This window comes from Rattus rattus, chromosome 2, assembly GCF_011064425.1.
Source record: "Rattus rattus isolate New Zealand chromosome 2, Rrattus_CSIRO_v1, whole genome shotgun sequence".
NCBI classification, from domain to species: domain Eukaryota; kingdom Metazoa; phylum Chordata; class Mammalia; order Rodentia; family Muridae; genus Rattus; species Rattus rattus.
In genome coordinates this window covers 111491795-111518538 of record NC_046155.1, presented here as the reverse complement: position 1 = coordinate 111518538, position 26744 = coordinate 111491795, and the positions used below count along the sequence as shown (strand labels likewise).

General features: G+C 42.8%; 1 protein-coding gene across 2 annotated transcripts in view; it reads right to left on the bottom strand.

Annotated features, from left to right (window-relative positions):
• Positions 1-26744, bottom strand: part of LOC116891860 (NADP-dependent malic enzyme, mitochondrial) — a 136057-nt gene that overhangs the window by 39434 nt on the left and 69879 nt on the right. For both annotated transcript variants that reach the window (XM_032893258.1, XM_032893259.1), the window contains 2 exons: positions 20299-20432; positions 16614-16763 (listed from right to left, as the gene is read on the bottom strand). In XM_032893258.1, coding sequence (XP_032749149.1) covers positions 16614-16763; positions 20299-20432 — 284 coding nt within the window. The remainder of the gene's footprint in view (positions 1-16613; positions 16764-20298; positions 20433-26744) is intronic.

The window sequence follows — 26744 nt, the reverse complement described above, 5'->3', positions numbered from 1 at the left end:
GCACAAGAGTGGACCTGCTCTAAACTATGCATGAACAAGCTAAATGCTCACAAACTTACTTTTTTTTTTCTGTTAGAGGATCTTAGGTCTACACAGCTAAAATTCAGACTCATTACTGGAAAATATCAAATATCATTCTAGTTTTCATGTGCTTAGGAGGCTACTTTGAACAATTCACATTATTGTGTTAGGGGACATAGCAGGCCCACTTGTTTGTTTCTTTAGTTTTGTTTAATTTATAAATTACCTTAATAATTATTTACTAAACTCTCCATGGAAACACTTGAGATATTCATTTCAGTGAGTGGAACAGACAAAATCTCATTCTCATAGAAACTATATTCATTCATTCACTCTCCCATTCAATTCCACCATAATAGACATTAAAGAAAGAAAAAAAAGAACACAAAGATGAAGACACAGAGCTTTCTGTGCAGAGCAGAGAGGGATGGCACAGATCTAAAACGAGCGACTGGGTTACAATATAGTGATTTCTATAGCAGAAAATTAGCAGGGGACACGATGCACAGACTCAGAACAGCCATCAAAGCATTCTGCAAAGGAGCTGGGACGATGGACACTGAGGTGCTGGTGACAGGTGGATTTCAGAGTGAGCAGAGACTGTCATGCGGAAAAGGAGAAGAGAGGGCATCGGGCATGGAACACTTCTGTTAGTTTTCATCAGTTAATTAGATATATGGTAGACGGTAAGATTAAACAAAATACAATATGCTACCTAAGGTTGCTGATTTGGAGGGGGAAAAAAAGAACTTGTTATCGACCACCTAGTACTAAAACCCTGCTTTTGTTTTGCCTTTAAACTTTGGCTTAAATAGAAAATAGCCCTGATTCTTCCTAAGTCTTCCCATGAGGTGACAGCAGTGGGGTGGGCTTCATCTTGGGTCAACGCTCTGATGTTTTGTGCTGTCCCTGAACAGTGTTTATAGTGTATACTCCACAAGCAGCCGGATGAGCTCATTTTTAAATAGAGATTCTTGGGCTCCTCTTCTGATACAATGGATCGGGATTTTGAAAGAGGGGACTGGAGTGTGTAATTTTCTTTAAGTTGCTTCTTAGGAAATTTTAAAACAGGCTCAGGTCGTTTACTCTCAAGAGCCTTGCTGGTTCGATTATAAAAATTAGTTAACTGTTTATCATCTTCATTTTTCTATAGTCTCCTTTCTGTTTTTCTTCTACCACTAATTGAATTTAAACTCTTCACATTTTCTTTGACTAGAGAAATCTGCCGTCCCCCCCCCCCAACCCCCATTCCTCACTCCTGGACACCCCCATTTCTAGCCTTATTGAATCTGATGAGGGTCATTCCAGTTCCATCTATTCTTCCAATAAGTAAAAAGGTCACCATGACAACTTCACATCTATGCTCTCTGCTTGGCTGCACATGAGAGGCACTGATTGGCTCACCCGGGATCCATCCTAAACTGGGAGACAGGGCAATTTCTTGAAGCTCATTTGTGATGAGCATTGGACATTGTTACTAGCCCTCCAAAACCAAAGGTTCAGGGCACGTGGGTCATGATCTCATTCCACTCCAGCTGTTTATTTCTCTCCAATTGATAGACCTAGATTTGAGGACCACATTATTTTGCAAACAATGAATAAAGTCTATTCGTTAATTATCCCCATAACATAGAAACTCTTTGTGGTTACTGTCATGTCCTTTTTCTGGTGCTTAAATAAAACTAAATTGAGGAAACACTTAGAGTGTACTGTGTCCTGTGTAAATATTCTTGCTGAAAATTCTTAAATGAGTCAAGCCACAGTTTACATTAATGGTAAGTAAATTTAAGACTGCATTATTCAAAGTTAGTTATAGCTCTTTGTATTTAAGGAGTAATTGATAACAGTGTCTCACACCTCTATGTTTCTATCAGAAATTGTCAGGAAAAGAAGGTTCCACGTATCTTCCATCTATTCATCTCTCATTTCAACTAATAGGTACAGGAAGGAAGGTCCTATGGGGAAGGCAATGCTACTATTTACCCATTAGCAAACAAATATGGCTGCCCTCTGTTGGATTCTAGGATTCATTTACAGAAACAGTTCTAAGTAGCAAATAGAAAGCTATAAATCCTAGGTCTGGCCTCAGTTCTTTACTTTTATTTGTTCAGCTTTGAGAGGGGTCGCTCACCCTCTTCAGTTCTTTATTTCCTTGTCTTTATCATATGCAAGAATTGAATGGATGAATATAGTTTCTATGAGAATAGGTTCTGTCTGTTCCACTCACTGGGATGAATACCTCAAAGTGTTTACATAGACAGTTTAGTAAATAATCACTGAAATAATTCATAAATTAAGTAAGCCTAAAGAAACAAACAAATGGGCCTGCTATGTCTCCTATCACAATAATGTGAAATTAATATAGAGTGTACAATATTGAAGAGCTAATCAATTCCAACCAGTCTGTTCACAGGCATGGTCCCACCTACTGCTTCCTGGAGATCTGAGTCTCCTATTCAAAGGCTCCATAGGAGGCTAATTCCACACCTTCTCTTGGATCCCCCTTGCCCAGAAGGAAGTTGTTTGACAGTGTTTGGAATGGGCTGCCGGGGGCACATAGGTGAGGTTTATGTTGGCTGAAGGTGGCTCTTAAAATGTAAAGGCTGTTAAATATTCTGATCCTAATTCAGTATGGGAGCAGAGGGCCCATGACATACTTACAGTATTCTTGCTATGTGCCTGAAAGGCTCTTTCTGTGCAGGCATGAAGACCCCTGGGCTTGCTTTCTGAGACTGTATAACCAAGCACCTTAACTTGACACAGCCGTACCCCATCCTGACTCACTGTAAGGGACAGCAGCCTTAAATGCATACACATGAACTCCTGTAGATACTTGTTCTAGGAATGTGTTTGCTTTGCTGTTGTTAGGGACAGAGGGAGTTGACCAATTTGTTAAGAACACACATGATTCAGAAACCCTGCATTTTAGCAATTAAAAACAAATGGAAAGAGAAGCCTTGGGAAAGTACTAATACAGGCCTTTGTATTTCAACTTACTAGCACATGGTCTTGGGCACGCCTCCCACTACTTTTGAGTCTCTCCTCTTGGCAGCACAATGCATTTAGACTTCTCAGGAATGTTGTGGGATTCAAAGATAATGAAGGCAACCTGACCATCACAGTACTGGCCAGTCAGAAAAAAATAAGTGAATTTAGTGGCATTAGTATGGTTTGGCTCAGTGTTCTTTCCCATGAGCCCAAGCTCTGTAGCCCATGCTGTCAAGTTCAACAGAGCACAGTCCACAATCTGACAAGTCTCACTTCCATATACTGTAGACCCTAGCTTCTCAGTGGCCTCAGTTTCTGGAGCTCCCTCTAACACCCAAGACATTGTTAAGCTCTTTGATTTTATGTTTCAGTGTGTCCCCCTTGCATTCTCTGAGAAATCTCCCCAAGAAACACTTTTATTCTTGTGTGCCCTTACCCAAGTGTCTATCACCACCCTTGAATTGCCTCATCCAAATTCCTCCATATCTATATGCTCATTCTTACCTTCCCAATCCTAGCAACAGGATTGTAATAAATCTTGTAATATCTTCTGTTCAGGACTGACTTAGTGGACAGTTTTCTGTCCTGGGGATAGACAGTTGATCACCAGTGAGAAGCAGCCCAGGAAGCGTAAGAAAGGATGAAGAACCAATAAAGGCAGTCTCTCTGGAGCCTGGAGTAAACCATGACTCTACTAGACACTTGATGGCTAAGCCTTTTCAGGTTTATTCAGCTGTTTCATTTCCTTCCTCCTGAAGAATATGGACTAATAGCCTTGCACACCATGATGGTTAGTTTTAATGGTCAACTTGACACAATCTAGAGTCACCTGGAAAGGGAGTCACAATCAGGAATTGTCTTGATTAAGCTGGCCCCTGAGGGACTTTCTTAAATGAGTTAACTGAGGTAGAAATACCTAACCTGAATGGGGCTGGGCCCTGGGCTAAATGTAAGAGGTGTGCTAAGTACTAGTATGCATCCATCTTTGCTCTGGATGCAGTCAGTATGACTAACTGCTTCAAGCTCCTGACACTGTGATGACCCTGCCATGAGAGACTACAATCTTGAGCTGTGGTCTTTCTTTCTTAAGTTTTTTAGCACTGTATTTTGTCATAGTAACAGGAAAGGAAATGAAGACACATACCATGTTGCAGTTAGCTTCATCTGTCAACTTAACACAAACCAGGGTCATCTGGGAAAAGAGAAACTCAACTGAAGAATTGCTTTGGTCAGACTGGCCTGTGGCCATGGCTACTCTGTGGCATAAGAGTGACCAGTCCACACTTGGTGTGTCATCCCTAGGGAGATAGGATTGGGCTGCATCAGAGACCTGGAGGAGCAAGGCAGTAAACAGCATTCCTCCATGAACTCTGTCTGCTTTTGCTCCTATCTTAGCTTCTCTTGATGAATTTCAACTGTAAGACTTTCAGTTAAGCCATAAGTCCCACCTGCCCAAGGACCAGGCCAGTTCTTGGAATGCTGGAAGTTGCAGTTCTTGGAAAATAACGAAGCCTCCTGGAAAAATGTGGTGGCTATCTGGATTTATCTTTATAAGCACCTGCAAAACACATCTTAAGGTCACTTAGCTGGGAATTCTAGGGAGTGGCCCTGATCAAAGCCCATCCTATTTAATTAAAAGCTTGTCTCAAATACAGTTCAAATGGTGGAATTGTTTTGTGTCTTTTTTATTCTTGCAGAAATGTTTGCTGAAACAAAACATTTCCTCTCCAAGTTACTTTTGTTCACATTTCTATCACAGCTACTGTGATAAGGCAAATTATGGCAAGTCCATAGGAAGTATTGTGGGATCTGAATGAGGTGCTTAGGAGAGTGTCTGGGTCACTGGATGCTCTGTAGAAGGAGGTAAGAAGTACTGCCAGCTGTCAGGGGGAATCCAACATCCCTTCAGGAAAGCGAATTGTTTTCAACTGGAGAACAGGGACCTCAGATTTAACTAGCTGAGGAGAGGATGTTTACTTTATGTAGCAAGCAGTCCAGAGGTATATCTCTCTGGAATTTATTTGGTTGCTGACATGGTTCTACCTTGTCATCCCTGGCATTATCGTCTTGATGGTGGGGCTGAATTGGTCAGGGCTGTGTAATAACTGTTACAGTCATTTCAGATGTCCAAGACAGTTGTGGGAATGTCTAGAAATGTCTAGAGACTCTTCTGAAGTAAAAAAAAAAAAACCAACCCAAATCCTCTGGCATATCACTTATATCTTTTTTGACAAGAATTGGGTCAGTCAGTATCTATATCTAAGTTCAATCACTGGCAAGGGCCCAGACCAGACTATTAGGACAGCCTTTCTCAAGAACCATTGCTTGGTTCTGGAAGGGCCAAGGCACCTTTAATGCTTTCAACAATTCGAAGGATGAAAGACAAATGATTAACTTGGTGATGTTAAGAAGGGAGACGAGACAACCAGCAAAGCCCTTCGCTCTCAGCTTGGTCTGGCTCCATGCCTTGCATGTCCAGATTTACCTCCTTGAAATTCAACCATTAAATATTTGTACACCATGGCCTATGCTGGACCATCTCACCAAAGTACACCAGAATCTTTCTAGGCTTAGATTTAGAAATAATAATACATAGATTTCCTTACCATTATGAGTTACCTCAATACTAGTGTCTAGTAAACTAGATAATCCAAACCATACATTATTTATTGCTTTATATGGCCTTAGGATTTAGTTGGGTTGTAAAATCTTTAAGAACACAGACTAGGAATTGTCCATGAACAAACATCCTTATTTCATTTGGAACTTTGTGTTTGTGGTGACTGACAATAAAGATGGTGCTTAGTCAATGATTGTTGAATTTCAGCAGGAGAGTCTCTCTGTCTCTCTGTCTCTCTGTCTCTCTATCTCTCTCTCCCCCTCCCTCCCTCCCTTCTCCTCCTTCTCTCCCCTTCTCTCCTCTCTTCTTCCTTGTGTTCTCTTCCCTTCTCTTTTCTTCCTTCCTCTCTCCCTTTCCCACGTCTCCCTGGGCTTTTTGGGATATTTTGACCCCAGCACTTCCTTTCATTTCATTTTTCCTGTTTAGCAATTTTTCTACAGGACCTTTTGCACAATGTTGATGATACCACATCTGGGCCTGCTCTAGTTTGCTTTTCTGTTACTGTGATAAACACCATGACTAAAAGCAACCTAGGGGGAGTTGTGCTGCCTGGTTTTATGTCATCTTGTCACCAGTTAGAGTCATTTGGGAAGAGCTAATGTCATTTGAGAAAATGCTCCTACTAGATGGGCCTGCATCATCAAGACGATGATTGATGTGGAGGACCCAGATCACTGCGGGTGGTGCCATTCCTGGGCTGATGGTCCTGAGTGCTATCAGGAATGAGCAAGAAAGCAGTATTTCTCTATAGCTTCTGTTTCAGGTTCTGCCTCCAGGTTCCTGCCCTGACTTCCTTCAGTGATCGAGAATTATAAGATGAAATAAATTTTTTCATTCCCATATTGCTCTTGGTCATTTTTTTTAATTACAGCAATAGGAAGCAAAATAAGACAGGGAGAAAGGGTTTATTTCACAGTCCCTCACGGAAGGAAGACAAGGCAGGCACTTAAGAAGGGGCCAAGGTAGAAGCCATGGAGAAAAGCTGCTTCCTGGGTGGTTTCTCGACTCTTATTCAATTACTTTTCCATATAGCTTGGCCCACTTGCTTAGGGATGGTACTGCCCACAATGGGCTGGGTCCCCAACATCAGTTAGCAATCAAGAAAATGCCCCAAAGACATGCCACATGCCAATTTGATTGAGGCAGTTCTTCAACTGAGGTTCCAGTGTGTCAAGTTGACAACCAAGATTAGTTATCACAGGTCTTGAGTTTTGTTTTTGTCTCTAGGATGTTTGACTTGCCCTTCTTGATCCACTCCTTACACTTCCAACATTACCTACCCTTCCTAACTTCTGATCCTTATCGGCTTAAGAAATGATAGTTTGAGAGTCTCTAAGAAACATATTCAAAATGTTTTCAGTGCTACCCAGTAAGACACAGGGATTTCCAGAGATCTGCATAGGTATAATGGTCTAATGCCAGAAAAGAAATAATAATAATAATAATAATAATAATAATAATAATAATAATAATAATAATATAGGAGTAGGAGTAGGAGGAGTAATAGCTTTGGGGACAGACTCAGTGAGGGGAACTTTTTTCTTTTTGATTTTTTTTTTTATTTATTGTATGTGTGCGAGTACGCTATAGCTGTCTTCAGACACACCAGAAGAGGGCATCGGATCCCATTACAGATGGCTGTGAGCCACCATGTGGTTGCTGGGAATTGAACTCAGGACCTCTGGAAGATCAGACAGTGCTCTTAACCACTGAGCCATCTCTCCAGCCTGAGGGGGGCTCTTTATAGAGGGCTCTTTATGGCAAGGCAACTATTGCTTTTTTTTTTAAGTATTATGCCAGTAATTGGTTAGTCCTCCTCTATCCTAGAATCTTTCCAAGAATTTTTACTCCTTGAGACTCCTTTCGGACTAAACTTAACGTGAGTCAAAACAACCTTTAGCACATTTTACAGGTCAATGGTGGACCAAGGTTGCTCTAAGAAAGGTCTGCTCAACGCTTCCTTCTATGTACGTATTTCCTGGTTTGATTGAGGAAATTCCCTCACAATTGCTCTTTGATCACCATGACTAGGATTGCCAGAGACAAAGGAGGAAAAGAACAGAGCCAATAGAAGAGAAACAAAATCAGTGTCTTTAAATGGTCAGAGAACTTTGCCTTTGGCTAAGGGAAGTCAAAATCAGAACATCCCGTTCTGCTTAATAAAGGTCATCTGTCTCCAGCTTAAGTAAAGAGAATATAATCTCTGTGTACACATGGGACTGCTTGATGATGCCTACCTCTCCTCCCAGCCTCCTATACTCAAACTCACAAATGGCTAAGAAGTGCCTTTTGTCCTGTCCACAGAGCAAGCTGCTCCTTTGGAGGTGAAAGTCCTAGACAGGTCACGTACAAGTATGTAGTCACCATTAATAATGTGAGTACAGAAATCTCTAAAAAGAATAAGACAATTCTCTCCATAATTGAAAGCCATGCAGTTGAGACACAAGGTAAATGTTCTCCGTCCTCTCCCCCAAACTGTTTCAACAATGTGGGATTGAAGAACTATTTAATCCACTCCTTGTGGTTTTTGTGTTAAACCATAGCTGAATAATATCCTTTTGAGGTGCTCCTCCCATCTTATGGCCATTCCAGCAGGGATTTCCAAGGCACAGTACCAAACCATTCTTAACAATCCTGACTGCCCAGCTGGTCTGTCTGGAAAAGTGCCCACTTGTGAATCAGAGCAAAAAAACCCCCACATCTGCAGATAAGCCCTTGAGTCTTTTCTTGTCAGAAAATGAAAAGAATGTGTTTTCCTCTACCTTTTCATTTCTATCTTAAATACCAGAAACCTTAGTGGTAACTTTATAGTTGTGCTGCACGAATGGGAGATTGGCAGGGTCAGAATTAACACTTGAAATTCCCAGTGAAACTCTTTATCATATAGACGAAGAAATTCAGGTCCGAGAAGCTGTGGGAGACTCACAGAAGGTCACACGGTTGGGGACAGTCTCCAGGATCAGAATGATCTCTATTCATTTTGCAGCGAGCTGTGTGCCTTTCACCTCCCTTAGCCCAGTGGCTCCAGCAGCCGCAAGAGCAGCAGGAGCAGCAGGAGCATCTCTGGACCTTGTTAGTGTGAACATTTTCTAGCCCCTTCCCAGGCATGTAGAACATGTGTCTGAACGAGTCCCCCAGAGAGTTTACATGCGTGTTAAAGATGGAGACATCTCTCTTGAATGTCAGCACCAGCTAATCTAACAAGGGCATCGGATCTATGCCATTTCCTTTTCAGTTGGGCTCTTTTGATTACTCACGGCAGAGGTTCACTAAAGTTTCTTCTGGAGGAAGAGGCCACATTGTACATTTGTGAACAGGAACCAGTGTGGAAACTGTCATCCACTCAGTCAGCCCTAGGGACCAGTCACTGTCTTGGCATCTGCCCTGTTCTCTTTCCTGAACTTTTCACCCACTGCTCTATTCCGTGTTCCTTTTTATTTCTTTGGCTTAGCATGGCCCTACTCTAAAATCGAAACCATACATCCTTTCTGTCTTCGTTTACCTTCCAAACTATAAAGTTCTTTCTCTCTATATATTTTTTCCACATCAAACTTCTGGAAAGAACATTCATTGGTCCAGCTATCTTTTGAGCTAGGCCATACCAGCCATGTGTTCATGCAAATGATTCACCTTGAGTGTGATACTTGCTACAGTGCAATTGCTGACATCTGATGAGTGAGCGTCTACGACTATATAAGGTGGGCGATTACATGGGGGAGTCAGAAGAAAGCCAGTGTATCTTGGGAGAGAAATGACCCCCCACCCCTCTGGCCCAGCAGCCCTGTGAGTGAGTCCTGAGAAAACTTGGCTGTGGAGACCAACAGTTTCTTTTACTGAGGAATCAGTTGGAGATACATTCTGTTGTATTGTGACCTTAACCTACGAGTATACTTCTAGGCTGGGATGGCTTGCAAAATATGAGGCACAGGCTCTTGGCTCTCTAACAGTCATGGGATCACCCGGCTTGATGGTTTTCAACTGTGACTCCTGTTAGAACCACTAAGGAGCTTTTGAAAACCTAAGAGTCTTTCTAACTCAGGGATTTTAATGAATGCCCTCCCCCCCAGATATTTTTTAACATGACCCAGGACTGAAGACTGCTGCCCAGATATACACTTCTTAATTTCACAGTTGGGAAAAATTAATCTTAGCCACATAGTATAGACTATGGCTTACTTTAAGATCTCATTGCTAACTTGATTACAGAGTTTCATTAACTAGATCATAAATTTTTAGAACTGGAAGACGTTATAGTAGCCATATAGGCTAACCCTGCCACTTTTATTCAATACGAATGAGTGAATTGACTTCCTTTTAGGCTATGTAGCCTGGAGGGACCATAGGTGAAGAACCCAGACCTAATGGCTCCTAACCCAAGACCAAAAGCCAGGGAGACCAAAGAAGAAGCCAAGGAGACTCGGGGGTGGATCCTACTTGTTCTGCAGGGAGCTATTCCAGCAGTGCAGCTGAAATGGTTTGGCAGAGGAGTCTGGGTGGAATAGGGTACGGAACAGTCTTGGCAGAAGGAATTGGTACGTTAACACCCTGGGGATAGAGATGAGGTGGGTCTGAAGATGTTGATCCTTGTTTTCTGCATGCCTTCTTCTGGTTGTGCTAGGGGTGTGTGTGTGTGTGTGTGTGTGTGTGTGTGTGTGTGTGTGAATCAAAACTGACAATTGGGTTGCTGGAATACATTTGCTCTTATTGTCCATATTGACTCTGTTCAGGCTATTGGCATTCGTTTTTTTAAGTTTGTCTAGACATGGTCTCCAGGGTACATTTAGGAGGCAGAGACGTATGATTCGTGCCCCAGAGGTTTTCTTTGTGTGTGTGAGGATAAAAATGTCCTAGTGTAAGAAAGCGAGGCTCATTACACACATTGAAGAGGAAGCAGGAAGCTGCAAGGTGAGTGAAACTTAGCCACAGCTTTTTATGGGGATTGGAGTGAGGAGGGGGACATGAAAAAAACGCCCCTTTACACTAACGGGAAACTTTATCATCAATAAAGCTTTTGGCCCCCGTGACCTTCACAATAGGCCTCAGGAGGGGCAGTTCTGTAACGAAAGCTTGAAAGTGGGGGAGCTAGGTTCCAGGGATGCCTGGTTATTATTATGGTGGGAGGGGGGCTGACACTCCTGTGGACTTTGTTCCACACTGCTCTGTCCACCGGGGCATACTGCCCTGGCCACTGTGGCTGTGTACGTGTGTATGCCTCTCTTATATGCAGGCCCATCATGCAAGGGAATTTATAAGAAGGCAGGTGCTTATCTGTCAAGCGTCATGTTTACCGGGGCCATAAGAAGCTGGGTTGCATGTTCAGAAAAAGCATGGAGAGCTGAGTTAGCTGTAAGGTTTTGGATAGGCTAGTTCCAGTTTCCTTCTCAGTAAAATAGCAAGTGCTCCATGGGAGTTCCTAGGTTAGGGTTCAATCACAGACATTGTAAGCATTCAATAAATGACAGCTATTAATATCCTCTACGTATAAAATAGTGGCCTGGGTGCAGAAATGCATCTGTTTGCAGAAAAAGATGGCGGCTTTGTTCAGGGCCAAGGGATGTTATCTTTCTTTTTCAAATCCAAATAAATCTTCAGGTGTTTTCCACAGAGCATCCAACTAGTCTGTTTTTGTTTTTGTTTTTTGTTTTTACACTTAGCACACTTTTCCCCCTTTAGTCCTTGTGAGTACTTGCTAATGAATTACTTGAATGAAGTTCCAGATAATCTAGGATCTGGACCAAGCAACGGAGTATGGCAGCATTTCAGAGGACCAAGAAACCTATGTCCTTGAGCAATGTCCTAGTTAAGAGTACCATCCATCGCTGTGAAGAAACGCTGTGACCAAAGCAAACTGAAGAGGAAAGGTCTTTATTCAGCTTCTGCTTCCCCATCAAAGGAAGTCAGGACGGAACTCAAGCAGGGCTGGTCCCTGGGGGCAGGAGCTGATACAGAGGCTGTGGAGGGGTGCTGCTTACTGGCTTGCTCCCCATGGCTTTCCAGTTTGTTTTATTGTAAAACCCAGTACCATAGCACAGAGATGGCACCACCTACAATGGCTCAGCCCTCCTTTATCAATCACCAGTTAAGAAAATGTCCTACAGACTTGTCTACAGCCTGGTCTCATAGAGGCATTTTCTTGACTGAGGCTCCCTTGTCTCTGATGACTCTAGCTTGGGTTAAGTAGACATAGACCTAAGCAGCACAGGCAGGGAGACTTAGTCAGAAAACATAGCCTAGGAATGGTGAGCCAGGGAGTTTCCAGCACCTTATGGGGTCAAGCTTTTTCCATATGGAGTCTTGAAATCTTCAGTCAGCACAAGCACTACTCCTATTTCATACAAAAAAGGCCAAGTTGAGGGAGGAGGTGGGATGAGGCCTGCTATGCTAATTATCAAAATTATCAGGACCTGAAATTCGAGGCCAAGATTGCCTAAGTTTAAAGTCTGAGCTCCTTGAACTCCCCATACTCCAACTCTCTGATAGATTCTCCTTTGACCAAACCTTTAATCAGGTCCCTAGGTTAGGCAGTGGCCTTCACTCTGTGTCCTCGAAGACCCCACCCAAAGCAAGAATCCTGCCAAGTTTCTTTAGCACATGTTTTCTTACCTATGAAATCTCGACGTCTGATCACCTTGAAAGCTCTACTATTTGCCCCAACTTCTTGCTTATAATCTCCCAATCTTTTTTTCATTGCTAGGATTGAGTCCAACCTTTTTTCCTCAGAGCAACCTTTTCCCACAGTGGTCCCTGTACCTATGACAATGTCCCCCGCAAGCATGAAGTCTTAAACAAGTACCATGAATAACTTTCTCATTAACACCTGTTCATGTGCACAGCTTGAGAAGCACAGAGACTCAAATTGCTACATCCACTGTTGTGTGTATGTGCCACCTGGAGCGTAGCAGAATGAGGAAGGTGCAGGCAGCTTTGGTAAAGGATAGGAAGCTTGGGAGAAGAGCAAGACCCTGGTTATCACACGGGCTTTCTCTTGACGCCTGTCTTTTGGGTTGAAATCTGTCTTGGCATCTACATAACTTTACCTTGGCTTTCGTCTTTTCATAGTAACCATTAGTAGGTGCCCCTGCCAGTCAGATCAATGGAAGCACAGGCAGAGGCTGTATCAGGAGAAAGGAACAAAGGGATGAGGTATATTTACTCTGCTGTGGAGAGCTCCTCAAGACTCTTAGGTACCCCGAGATACTTTAGTATCTCCTTCTAGCCTCTGAGGTGACGTGGAGCCAAGGTGTGCTGGAGGCTCAATTTTACTGTTGCAGCCTCAATTCTAGCATTTGTTGGACAGAATTAGCTTTGGTAAGGGAGCAGGCAGTTCTACCAACACTTCTTTGTTAACAGTAGGCTGGCAGCAAGGTGTATCACTTCAGAAACCAAGAGAGCCTGGCTCTCCTCTCAGCCCTGGGGCTGTCCTTCCCTCAGATGTTAATCTGTAAAGTCATCCTAGGCCAGTGCTTCAGATGAGGCAGAACCCTGTCTCCTCTCCCTTGGGAGCAAGGTGGGTGTGAAATTAACACCTGGAAAGAGGCCAAGTGGACACCTAGAGCGACAGCTTGGAATGCCACATGTCAAATCACTTAATTGGGCAGTCATCTGAAAAGGGTTAGTGAAAAATGCACTGTACTAGGTGTGAGGGACTAATCCAAGAAGACAGTTTGGTCTGTCTGAACCTGCCTCAGCCTCAGCTAGCTGCAGGCCAAGGGCCTGACTAGATCCCTCCTCTGGGGAGAGGCTCCGAAATGGCATCTGGTAATCTTCACCTAGACCTTGGGCAGTCAATCATTCTTGGAATTGAAATGGAGCCCAGCCCTGAATGCCCACTGTGTGTGCCTAATCCTGAACTATGAGGTAGTGTAGTGAGCAGTGTGGAAGGCTCCTGTTCATACTCAGTTCAGAGAATATTAGTAGAGTCCTGGCTTTGCTGTGTGACTTTGGGTGACTTACTTCTCTGAGCCTTAGCTTCCTCATCCTGCAGATGAGGTACCTACCTCCCGAGGGCGGGAAACTAGTTGAATAGGATGCATACAGGTTTTGGGATAGTATCTAGCCTTACAATTTGGTTTTCTTCTCCACATTCCAGCTCATCTTTAGGTTTGCTGCTGGTGTTGTTGTTGATCTCTTTTCCATGCTGTGTCCCCAACTGTCCCTATCTACACCTAGAGGTGACCTGGTTCTCTGGGTAAAAGTTGTTTTATGATCCTGTTTCTGTATACCTTGAGCCCTATCTTGCTCCTTCTGCTCTGCCCACTGATGACTCTTGGGCCAGAAACAGCTCCCCATCAGTCCAACTGCCTCATCATGTGACAAAGACTCCATTTGGGGGCAGAAATCTTCACTGATTTTACCCAGACCCTCAAACCTCTTGTTGCCACCACAAGGAGCTAGATGTCGTGCATTCTAACACAGGCTGGCATCCAGACAAACAAAATAAAAAACTTCACACCTTTTTTGGTAGAAGTAGACACATGCAGAAGTATTAGAGACAAGAATAAGTGCTAAAAAGAAAATAAAACGTGATGAGGCCAGAGGGTGACAGAGATCAGCATGAGAGATGCTAAGGGGGCAGCCATTTTCTGGGAGGTTTGCTGTAGCCAGTCTCACATCAGATCACACTATCTAAAGGACAAATTCCTTTTGATCTCTGTATCTGGCTGGTTTTTCAACAACAACAGCAACAACAGTAACAACAACAATGACAACAGAACAACTCTTCAAAAGAGTAGTTTCTTTTTTCTGTTTCCTCATCTCATTCCCCAATGAAACACTCATAAATTCCACAGAATTGTTCTCTGTTAAGTTCCAAAGGAAACTCCAAATTCTGGTGGTTTGGCATTCTTCACCAGCATTCTTCAGGTGCTACCAAATGGAGCCATTTCCCTCATCACTGGCAGAAGAGACAAATCCCAAATCTGGGTGCTTATTAGCATCACAAGTACCTGTTACACATTTCAGAATCCATGCTGACATCCTAACTCTTTTCAGTTCTTCTCATCTCCTCTCTTTCCTGAAGCTTCTCCAGCTCATGGATTTCCTTCTCCCAGCTCCACATATCTCCTTATGATCCTGCTATTTCAGTGAAGCTGTCTCTCTTGAGCCTCTCTTTGTCTTGCTCCCTCACTCTCCTCCACTCTCCCTGCCTGCTCCCGCTTCTCTCATGGCTAGGTCCAGTCTGCCACCTTCTCTCTCTGCTCTGGACACTTATAGATGCCTCTGCATGTTTTCTCCCTCATATCTACAATAAAAAACCTTCCTCTTATCCATACCACTTCATATTCAAATTCATACATGGATATTCTGAATCTTTGCTTGTTTCACTCCCATTACCCTCAGTTATCTTTCTTTTTTTGAAATCCTTACTTTTTTTTTTTGCCTCACTGATTTTAATTAAAGTTGCTTGCATGTGCACTAGTTGGGGTTATTTAGTGAATTATGGGCAATCTATCATAGTGGCTACGCCACTGAAGAAAATGACACCCCTCTGCCAGCACCCATTACCTGCCCTCAGTCTCTCAGCGAGGGTGGGAGCCTCATGAGCTCCTTCCTCATGTAGTACACAAGGTAATGACCCAATCATGTGCAGGTAACTGCAGCTATAGTGACTTCATGAATGAAATGTCCCTGTCATGTCCAGAACATGTTATTCTGCACTCCTCCTCCCAAACTTCTGGCTCTATTCTGTCCATTCCCTCCTCTGGATGAGTCCTGAGCTTTAAGCAGTTGATAATAGATGTCTCACTTGGGTCCAACATTCCACATAGGCAATTTCTTACAATTCCAGTTCTTTACATTCATCTTTCACAGCCCAGTACAAATCAACAAAAGCTGTCATAGATCCATGATTACACGTTCTGCATATCACAGACGATTTAAAAAGAAAACTGATTGTGGTGGAATACTCCTGTGATTGCGGAGTGGGGTGGGGGTGGATGCAAGAGAAGTAAGAGATTCAGATAGCTTTGCTATGCTGTGAGCTTTCAGGCCAGCCCAAGTTATAATAGAAAATGTCCTTAAAAGCTAAGCGGTGGGGTTTGGGATCATGGCACATACCTTCAGTCTCAGCATGTGGAAGGCAGAGGCAAGCAGCTTTCTGTGAGTTCGAGGCCAACCTGGTCTATACAGCAAGTGAGCAAGTGCCAGGATGCTAAGGCTACACAAAGAAACCTTGTCTTGAAAAACCAAAATGAATGAATGAATGAATTAATTAATAAATACTAAGCCATACAAATGAAAACAAAACAAGAAATTTGATTTATAACTACTCTATAAATGTAAATTACACAACTATTTCAGCATATTTTATGTTTGTAATTGTTTTTCTATGATGTTCTATTACATATCCAGACCCTTTTACTGTTAATGCAAAAACTATGTAGTTACAATAATCGGGCACCTTGCACTGAGATCTACTTTTCTGGTATAAATTTATACATATATATTTTTCCAGTGCTAAAAATGAAAGCAAAAACTCCTCTCAAGTCCTTTAGCTTTAGGAGAAAATGGAATACCATATTCTTTGCCTAATAAAGTGACATTTTGTACGGAATCTAAGTCAACTCCAAATGGACGCTACTGATTTAGAGGCTAGCAAGAGCGTATGTGTTTGGTGTCTAGTGCTATTCATTGTCAAATATCCCTGCAAGTCTGTAGGTTTGCTGGAGATGGGCAGAAAAAAAGAACAGGACATGCAGAGGTGACAGGTGCAGAATGTGAAAGCAATGGGAACCGCTTCTCAGGCCAACACTTTGAACACTTGTCCTTTGGAGGTGGCAAAGATTCAATCTCCCCTTGCTGATTACTCTCCCAGCTCTTTTCTCTGTTGATGGTGTTATTTCACTGAACATGTGTCAAATCAACTGTCTCTTGTTGAGCTGTTGACTCTAAGGTAGCCTTTAAAGGTCCCAAGATGCAAGGACACTGGAAACAATATTTCCCTCTATGGGCCAGCCCCTCCCTAACCCCCATCATAGGTACTCACCGAGGTCGGCGGAAGGTGAGGCCATAGTGCTGACAGGCCAGCCCCACAGTGGGTGTGTACACAATGGGCATGAACTTCTCCACGTCTGAGGTCAGCACTCGGTAGAAGAGCTTCTCATTGCGGTCTTGGAGAGTCATGAGGATGATGTACCTTGCAAAGGAAAGAAGCCAGCTGATTCCAGGGATGGAAAATGTCACTGTATTTAAGAATGAAGACCTTGCTCCAGGAAAGATTTACACTCATGGATAGCCATCACCTCAACCCACTCCTGATATAGAGCATTCCATTTCCCTGCCATTTGCATACATTTCTCTCCCGTTCTACATTCTACTCCCCTCCCTGAGAGAACATTTACCAGCATAACACAGTCCTTATAGCTGGGGAGCCTTCTTAGACTTTCTCCCACCTCTCTGCACTGAATAACTTTGTCCTTCACTTGTATGACTGTGCAGAGAGGTGGGCTTCTGTGGATTGCTGGTCATATGCAGGTGTGGGCAGGTGAAAAATAAGGCTAAAGCCTGTGATTGGGCAGTGGAAAAGGAAAGCAGGGCCAAGAGTTTTGGAGAGAGAGAGGACAGGGGACAGACAGAGGAAGGAGAGAAAAAGATGAAGGAAGAGGACGAACCTGATCTATGTGGCTTGAAATAGTCACAGGTAACTATGAGTATCGTAGAAGGAATAGAATAATATAGGACAATTTGTCCAGTCTAGGTGGGCAGCTTATATCAATATCAGTTGGCTCTGAGGTCATTGTGTGGGCATTTTGTGCATTGAAAATTTACTGTTAAAATCTGACTGATAAATTACAAGCCTCTAGAGTTTTGATTAAACTGGGTTACAGGGGTTTCTGACAGCTAGCTATAAGGGGAGGATGGCTGGGAAGACACAAGTGGTTTAGCCACAAGTAAACTGCAGGAAGTTGGGCATAAGGGTGGGGAGACTGCCGCAGCTGAAGAGTAGCTGGTGATGGTGTGGATTGACTTTTAATAATTACATGCTACAGATTTCTCTCAGTCTAGAATTAGTCTTATAACAACTAAATGTTGCTACCTCAGAACTATGCATGGCAGAGATTTTTTTTTTGTAGTCATTTCAACATTTCTTTTTCTTTCTTTCTTTTTTTCCCTCCATCTTTATTAAGAGATTTTTACATTTTTGTTATTCTCTTTCGGTTTCGGACCCAACATCCCCTAACCCCTCATTTCTATATGGGTGTTACCCTCCCATCCTCCCCCATACTTCTTTTTCACGTTCACTGGGGTTCAGTCTTGCAGGACCAAGGGGCTTTTTCCACTGGTTAGGCTATTCATTTTATGCCCAGGGGGTCCAGTCCATGTAGTGGCTTAGTCCCTGGAAGCTCTGGTTGGTTACATTGTTGTTCATATGGGGGTCTCAAGCCCCTTCAATTTCAGTTGTTTTCTCTTTTCCTTCAACAGGGGTCCTCCTCAGTTCAGTGGTTTGCTGCTGGCATTTGTCTATATATCTGCTATATTCTGGCTGTGTCTCTCAGGAGAGATCTACATCTTGTTCCTGCACTTCTTTGCTTCATCCATCTTATCTAGTTTGGTGGTTGTATATGTATGGGCCACATGTGGGGCAAGCTCTGAATGGGTGTTCCTTCAGCCGCTGTTCTAAACTTTGCCTCCCTATTCCCTCCCAAGGGTATTCTTGTTCCCCTTTTAAAGAAGGAGTGAAGCATCCACATTTTGGTCATCCTTCATGAGTTTCATGTGTTCTGTACATCTAGGGTAATTCGAGTATTTGGGCTAATATCCACTTATCATGAGTGCATACCATGTATGTTTTTCTGTGATTGGGTTACCTCACTCAGGATGATATTTTCCAGTTCCATCCATTTGCCTATGAATTTCATAAAGTCATTGTTTTTGATAGCTGAGTAGAATTCCATTGTGTAGATGTACCTACATTTTCTGTATCCATTCCTCTGTTGAAGGCATCTGGGTTCTTTTCCAGCTTCTGGCTATTATAAATAAGGCTGCTATGATAGTGGTGCCGTGTCTTTGTTATATGTTGGGGCATCTTTTGGGTATTTGTTAGCTGGGTCCTCAGATTCAATGTCCAATTTTCTGAGGAACCTCCAGACTGATTTCAGAATGGTTTACCAGTCTTCAATCCCACCTACAATGGAGGAGTGTTCCTCTTTCTCCACATCCTCGCCAGCATCTGCTGTCACCTGAGTTTTTGATCTTAGCCATTCTGACTGGTGTGAGGTGGAATCTCAGGGTTGTTTTGATTTGCATTTCCCTTATGTCTAAAGATGTTGAACATTTCTTTAGGTGTTTCTCAGCCATTTGGCATTCCTCAGCTGTGAACTGTTTGTTTAGCTCTGAACCCCATTTTTAATAGGGTTAATTGGTCTAACTTTTTGAGTTCTTTGTATATTTTGGATATAAGGCCTCTATCTGTTATACGATTGGTAAAGATCTTTTCCCAATCTGTTGGTTGCCGTTTTGTCCTAACAACAGTGTCCTTTGCCTTACAGAAGCTTTGTAGTTTTATGAGATCCCATTTGTCGATTCTTGATCTTAGAACATAAGCCTTTGGTGTTTTGTTCAGGAAATTTTCTCCAGTGCCCATGTGTTGGAGATTCTTCCCTTTTTTTTTTTCTATTAGTTTGAGTGTATCTGGTTTGATGTGTGGAGGTCCTTGATCCACTTGGACTTAAGCTTTGTACAGGGTTATGGAGTCTTTGACCCTCCAGTTAACCAGTATCTTTTTCCATTGAATGGTTTTTGGCTCCTTTGTAAAAATCAAGTGACCATAGGTATGTGGGTTCATTCCTGGGTCTTCAATTCTATTCCATTGGTCTATCTGTCTGTCTCTGTACCTTTGCAGTTTTTATCACATTGCTCTGTAATCTGCTTGAGTTCAGGGATAGTGATTCCCCTAGAAGTCTTTTTATTGTTGAGGCTAGTTTTATCTATCCTGGTTTTTTTGTTATTCCAGATGAATTTGCAAATTGTTCTGTCTAACTCTATGAAGAATTGGGTTGGGATTTTGATGGGGATTGCACTGAATCTGTAGATCGCATAGCAGCGATGTTAAAATCACAGATGCTGGAGCCAGTTGTGTTTAGATCCCATGCTTACCCATGGTGTGTACCTGGGTGTTGACTATAGTCTTTCATAACATGTAATATTGACTCAAAGATTCTGGTGGGTGCTCTTTGCATCTGAGTCCTACTGAGGAGCGCTCATGGGGAACAGTGCTTTCATTTGCTGCCCATGACCTTCAACATAGGACCTAGATCTTAGCAAGGAATTCCCTCTCCAGTTCCTCCCTCTCGATTGTTTCTCTTACTATTCCTTAACAACCCCCACCACTCCATTTTTGCCTCATCTTTTACTTAGGGAACTGCTCTCCTCCAACCTTATTCTGTCTGCTGAATTGTTTTGTTTAGGCTTCTGGGCACTGACTCATCGCTCACACATCTCAGATGGCCTCCTAGACTTCACTCCTCAAATCTGGTTTCATTTTAATTTTTCTTCTGTTGAAACCCTTATCTGTATGGAGGCTGTGACTCTTTTTAAGGACTGAGCTGAATCTGAAGTCTCTGTGGACTCTAAGCCTCTCCTACAGAGAATTTAGAAACCCCACTGGGAGCCACAGAGCAGAGCAGCTCAGCCTCAGGACTGGGCACAGAGAATGGGTTCCAGGAACTAACTTGTCCAGGTCGCTCTGCTGATTCTCATAGTATCTCATGATGCGGAGGAGCTGAACATCCTGGCTGAGGAAGCAGGGAGGGATCAGGCCGTGGATGCCAAGCTGCAGCCTCTCTTCCAGTGTAAAGGCCATGCCCTAGAGAAGAAAAGGAACACACTTAAGGGAAAAGGAACACACTTAAGGGACATGCAAGGAAGCCAAGAAACAAGTTCTCTCTGTAGATGGCAAGAGTTAGTGTAAATCATCAGAAAAGGGATGGGCGCCCTGCTGTTTAAAAGGGGGCTTGCTTGTCCTGGTTGCTTTGAGGCCTCCTGACGAGATAAATGAAAAAGACAGTCACTTCTCCAAGACTAGATTTTGCCTTTAAAAGAAAGTTTAGATCCATAGGAAACCAGAGAACAAGATGGCACGCCTGTGTATGCCTCCCTACCTAGCATCATGATAGGAAGCAACTTTATAAACTAGACTAGATTTGCCTTTAGTCCTACAAACTCTCTTATTGTCCAAAGCTACTTAGGAAGTCTCTTTCCTCCTCCTCCATCTTCACTGAGATAGTTATGTAAATGTATAACATTGTACAAAGTCCCATTGGCTTTACTTGTTCATTCCTTCTTGCTTTGCCAAACCTCTGGCAGCCACTGACCTTCTTTTGCTATCTCTACAGTTTCACTGTTTTCAGAACGCCATACAATTGGAACCATAGAATATACAGGCTTTCTAGACTAGCTCTTTCACTTAAACTTAAGCACTTCAAGGGTTTTTTGTGCCTTTTTATGACTTGACAACTAAATTAATTTTATCAATGTGTTAACACTCCGTTTTGCATTTATGCCATAGTTTACCCCTGAATATCTCTGTATATTTCACTTACAACCACTCTGGGAGGGGTGTGTCAACACTTACACTTACAGTCAAGCAGGCTAAAGTAGAGAGGTCACCCAACTGTAGCCAGTGAGTACACTTGGCAAGGTAGTTTTGCCATACTCATCTTAGGCTAGATGGTATTGGATTTGATCAAAGGAAAAGAATTGTTGGGGAAGGAGAATAAAGAATCACTGGCACTTTTTAATTCCCTCTTTTCATTTGTTTTGAAGATCCGGAATCTCAGAGACTGGCTTCCCTTTGGAGTCATAAAGTAGTAAGGACAAATCAATTCCTGAAGTCCTGGTTCTTCTCTGGGAAGTCCTTGATCTTTGTGACAGATCTACTTCAGATAGGTCACTCTCTGTGTGACTCGATGACTCATAGAGACACATCCAAAGTACCCATGAAATTCTGAAGATTTTCTTTATCCAAGATTTTCCCCAGTTATTGAATGATTGGAGATGTGGGGTTCAGAGGGTCACTGAAGCAGATGGTCATTTTGGGTAAGTGATTTACTAGAAGAGTTATTAATGGTGTAAACTTACTTATAGACAGACAGCATGTCAGGGATATATGGAGGACACCAGATCCATGAGTCAGAGTGGGACTCCTCATTTTAAAAATATTTTAAAAGTGTTTTTGAGGTTATAATTACATCATTCCCATTTCCTTCCTGCAAACCTTCCCATATATCCCCCTTCCTATATATCTTTCAAACCCATAGCCTCCTTTTAAAAAAAGTTGTTACTATATGTGATATATATATATGCATTATTCCTAAATATGTAAATACGTAAATACAACTTCCTCAGTTCATATACTGTTACTTGTAGGCAATGTTTCTATGGTTGAGGCTCCTTTATTATAAATCTCAGAGGAGGTGTAGGGAGTTTTGTGCATTCTCTATCTGATTCCTGCATGGTAGGGAAGGGGAATGAAGGGAATTATGCAAGGATAATTTTTTCTGAGGATGTCAGAGAAGAGGGGCATTTGGTCCTGGTATACTCTAATATTTCTTACCATATGCCTGCTAATGGTTAGTCTTGTGTTGTCCTGGAGTCTGGCAACTGGAGCCTATAACTTTCTTGGGAAAATAACAAAGACACCTGCCATTCTTATGAAATCCAGACACCTGAAGATTCTGTTGGAGGGTTAGAGACACCCAGACAGGTTCTTAGTAGCAACCTTGCTATTTCTTCTGTAGCAGCTGAAAGAACGAGCCAGCTGCGGGAAGCTACGGCCTGATCAGCTTGTAGTCTACGGTCGAACAGTTACTGGTTTCATATATCCCTGGTGCTTGCCAACAGCTTTGAAAGCACTGGGCACCACACTAGTTCCCAGGGTCTTTTGCAGGAAAGGACCTTCCCTGCAGACAGCCCCCCACCCCTAACCCCTGTACTTCTGGCTGCCATTTTCTTTTGCTTTTCTTCCAAGACAATGTCTCATTATGTAACCTTGGCTGTCCTGGGACTCTTTATGTAGACCAGGCTGGTCTCAGAGTTCAGCCTGCCTCTTTCTCCAAAGTACTGAGACGAAAGGTGTGCAATTTTAATTTCACTGGCCACTCTTACCAAACACCATCAAGGTAGGTGATTGTTAACTGATTTGGAAAGACTGTAGTTGGCTTCCTTGGCCACAGGCATCTCAGGGATCCCAGACATTTAGTTATGACATCACTTTTGTTAATGGCTACCGTGGCTTTTAATAACAGCCTGTTCCTCTCTGCGAGCGTAAGTGTTTCTTTTGGCTGACTTCCATCAACTTCTTTTGTATTTGAGGAAAATGAATGATGGTCTAGCAACTGGTAATTTTAAGGATTTAAAGGAATTACTTCTAGAAGCTCTGGATTTATAAACTGACAAAACAGAAAGACAACTTAGCAGTTCCATTGCTCCAAAAGGATAAGTACTTCTTTTTGTTGTGTTGTGTTTTGTTTTGTTTTGGGGGGGTGGTTGGGGAGAACTGAGCCCATAGCCCTGCGCATGCTTGGAAACACTCTTCTCCTGAGTTGTCTTCTAAGCTTTCTTTTTATTTAACTCTGATGCAAGGTGCCACAAAATTGTCCAGGCTGGTCTGGAATTCACTAAGTAAGATCACTTAAACTTATGTTCTTGCCTTGCCCTCCAGGATCAGGGACAATAAAGACCGTCTACTCTAGCAGAGGGGAAATGTGCTAGAACTGGTATGTATCTGTAAAAGAAATAAAATTTTCTAACTGGTACTCAAGACTCAATATCCACAAATCATAGTAGAGGTCCTGAGGTAAGAGTGGGAACAGTACTGGACTGTCCCAAGACCCAACAACCATTGGGCTGTCTGACTAAGTAGGGGGCCTATGGTCTATTTAATAACTGAAAGCTTGTGACCACTCTGACTGTAAGTACCCATGTTGCATCCATTTTAACAATTTTTTTGTCCCAGACTTTTCACAGTTCTTCATCTCCCTTCCAGCCCAGACTCTAAACTCTATTTGCCAACCTGCCTACATTCTCAGGACAAAACTTGCTGGCATCAGAAAGAGGCTATTTGGCTATATCCCACCACCAAATGACAGGGCTCAGAGGCCACAGCCTGCCAGATTGTACCCAGTTCCAGCTTCCTGATGTTTTGAGATCCTGGCTTTCTAGGGCCCTTGTCCCTGATGATTGAGCTTCTCTGATCTGCTTTGTTGATTGGCTGGTATCTCTGGACCTAGCTCTCCTATGCATTTGGCAATCTCTCCTTGTTTATTTTACAAGTATAAGTGAATTCCTATCTTTGGGAGGCCTGCCATGTTAGGCATTGGAGTGTCAAATCAGAAGTCTCTGGTCTCTGTCTTCATGAGTACTCCTACTTGAGTAGATACATGTGCCAACATGGAATCACAATCATGGCCCCTGCCATTGTGGGTGAGGCTTTTTTCTATATAGGAAACAGTGCTTTCATTTCATATATCGTGGGATTAACCAAGAATGCATTTGAAAGTCTCAGCACAGATATATGCTCATGAAAATCACTGAGTGAACATCAGATGCTCTTATTACTACTATAATCTTGTTCAAGGGAGGTGGCACAAGAAAGCTCATTTGTAGGAGCTGGAGATGAGCCTTAAGGGCTAACTTCAGAGTTAGGCTGGAAACAGGGTTTGAAGTGACATCACTAAAGCATGACTGCTTGTCTACACGCTCAGAGAAGGCTGCTACGCCCATGTTCCAGGCACTTCCAGCTCACAGTCACATTCATTTTGCCTGTTACAACTGAACTTGCAGGGTTGGGGATTTAGCTCAGTGGTAGAGCGCTTGCCTAGCATGCACAAGGCCCTGAGTTCGGTCCCCAGCTCTGAAAAAAAAGAAGAAAAAAAAATAAACAACTGAACTTGCAACAGTGCCCTCGTCCACTACACTGTGCCTGCTGCCTGCTGTCAGTCTTCCAAATCATAGTCAATCTCTCCCAGGGGCTTTTCTCTGCCACCCTTGTTTCAGATAGACACACTAAGGGTCTATGACCATTCGCCTGATCTCTGGCCTTCTGCAAACAGGTGTGTTTGGACTTCTGAGTTTATATATATGGCCCACAATATACACATATTAGTTGGTTTCCTCTTGCCAATATAATTATCATAAGGAATTACTAGCACACACACATGTCAGAGGCTTTCTACCCCACACATCATTATATCATGTTTTTTGCTGACTGCTTATGTGACAACCAGCTTCCTTCTTCAATCAACTACAAAGCATAGAGGGTAGCATAGCTTGGGATAAGGCTGTGTATTCAGCCCTGAGGGGTTGAGTTAAGGCTGATTAGCTGTTAGTGGACGGGATAGTATTTCCTCTTCCTTCTGCACAGTATTTCTTGACTCTATTTGTTTGAGATTTTCAATGTGATTCTGGTTGGAACAGGAAGTGTGATTACTAAGGCTGCCATTCTTTGCATACCATTTATGAGGGTTCTTAGCACACTCTTGGGATGGCTATATGGGGTCTCAGAAATACAAGCTTTGGAAAGAATCTGTAGACAAAGATGTGAGGATAGTCCTTTTCCCAGCCCTTTTCCCTTCTGTTCTCAGGTATAAAATTACATATTCAGAAAGCCATTGTAAGTTCCCAAGAGGGAGGGCTAAGTCTGGACTCCGCTACCTCTAGCTACATTTATATACAGGAGATATGTGACCTTCCAGCTACATATACATGCAAGGTCCTATTCTAGCTCAGATACAATTTGGCATTTCTTCCTATGATTACAAACAGGTCACAGAGTTGCTGCCACCACAAGGTAGTATGGAGAACAGAAGAAAACCTGGAAGATGAAAATTCTGTATTTGGTTTCCACTGGCCGTGTGATCCTAAGGAAATCACTTCACCCCCGATAATGCTCATTGCTCTGGTCTGTTGAGTAGATTGGAATACACAAGTCAGACTCTCTTTAGACGCAGCAGGTTCTGGTTATTGATAGTTCGTACTGTCTCAGGTTAAGGACTATACGCAATAGATATTTAGTGTAGCTAGAGAAAGCACCTTGGTGTTCATTTCCTTTCTCGTCTCCTTCCCATGCAGGACTATAAATTCATTCATGGCAGAGACTATATGTAAATGAGCCATGGGCTCATTGCCTGGCACAGTAGCCAGTACAGAACAATCACTCAGCAAATATATGGATGGGGGTGAATTCAGTTTGCAAGAAAATGATATGACAGATACTAATTTAGATACTGTGGGATCTGAATGAAAAGTCATAGAATGTTCCTAGTATCTATAGGCCCCAGCTGAACCATTCCTTCAGTAATATATCATTAAAATGGTCTGTTCAGTGCTGCTATGAGAAATGTGTTCTATACCTGTCTAGAGAATGCAATAGCCACTGGACACACATAATACTAGGTACATGAATGTGGCTAATATACATGAGGAATAAACATTTTAAGTTCCTTTCATTTTCTTTAATTTAGTTGACAGGCACACAGTGCTTTGGATGAGGAAGATCTTTCTCACAGTGGAGGTCATTCACAGACAGCCCTGATAAAAAGGAATTGAGTCCATGTGCTGGAAAGCAGGGAACTAAGAAATCAGATCCTTGCCCTGTGTCTGGCCTCAGTTGCATAGTGGAGATAATTTAATCTATTGTCACACAGAGAGGTGGTTTGCTGTATGGAGCAGGCTGCAGGGGCTGGGTAAATGGGAGCCCAAGTAGGCTTGGTGACAGACCAGCACCCAGGGGCTGCTGCTGCAGCGGGGTGCCAATGTCAGAAGAGGCCTTCAAAGAAATTTAGGATCTTGCCCTAGCCAGCCCAGTGGTGTGGGGAGCTGCAGGAGAGACAGCACGTCTTTTCGTGGTGGATGATTTAAAAATAAAGGATGAAAAAGTAAGTTAGCATTAGTACATGTCCCCTATGAGAGAACAAGAATTCTTATAGAAAGAATATTTCTTCCCAGGAGACTGTAGGACCATGTTTTGCAAATATTGAAGACAACTGAAGAATCTCATGATGGGGCTTCATGGTTTCCCGTGTGTACTTACACAAATAGAATCATTCCGAAATAGTCTACAACCTAGACTGTGAAGACTTTTGTTGTAGTGTGGCCATGGAGAGGGAAAGTATGAGAA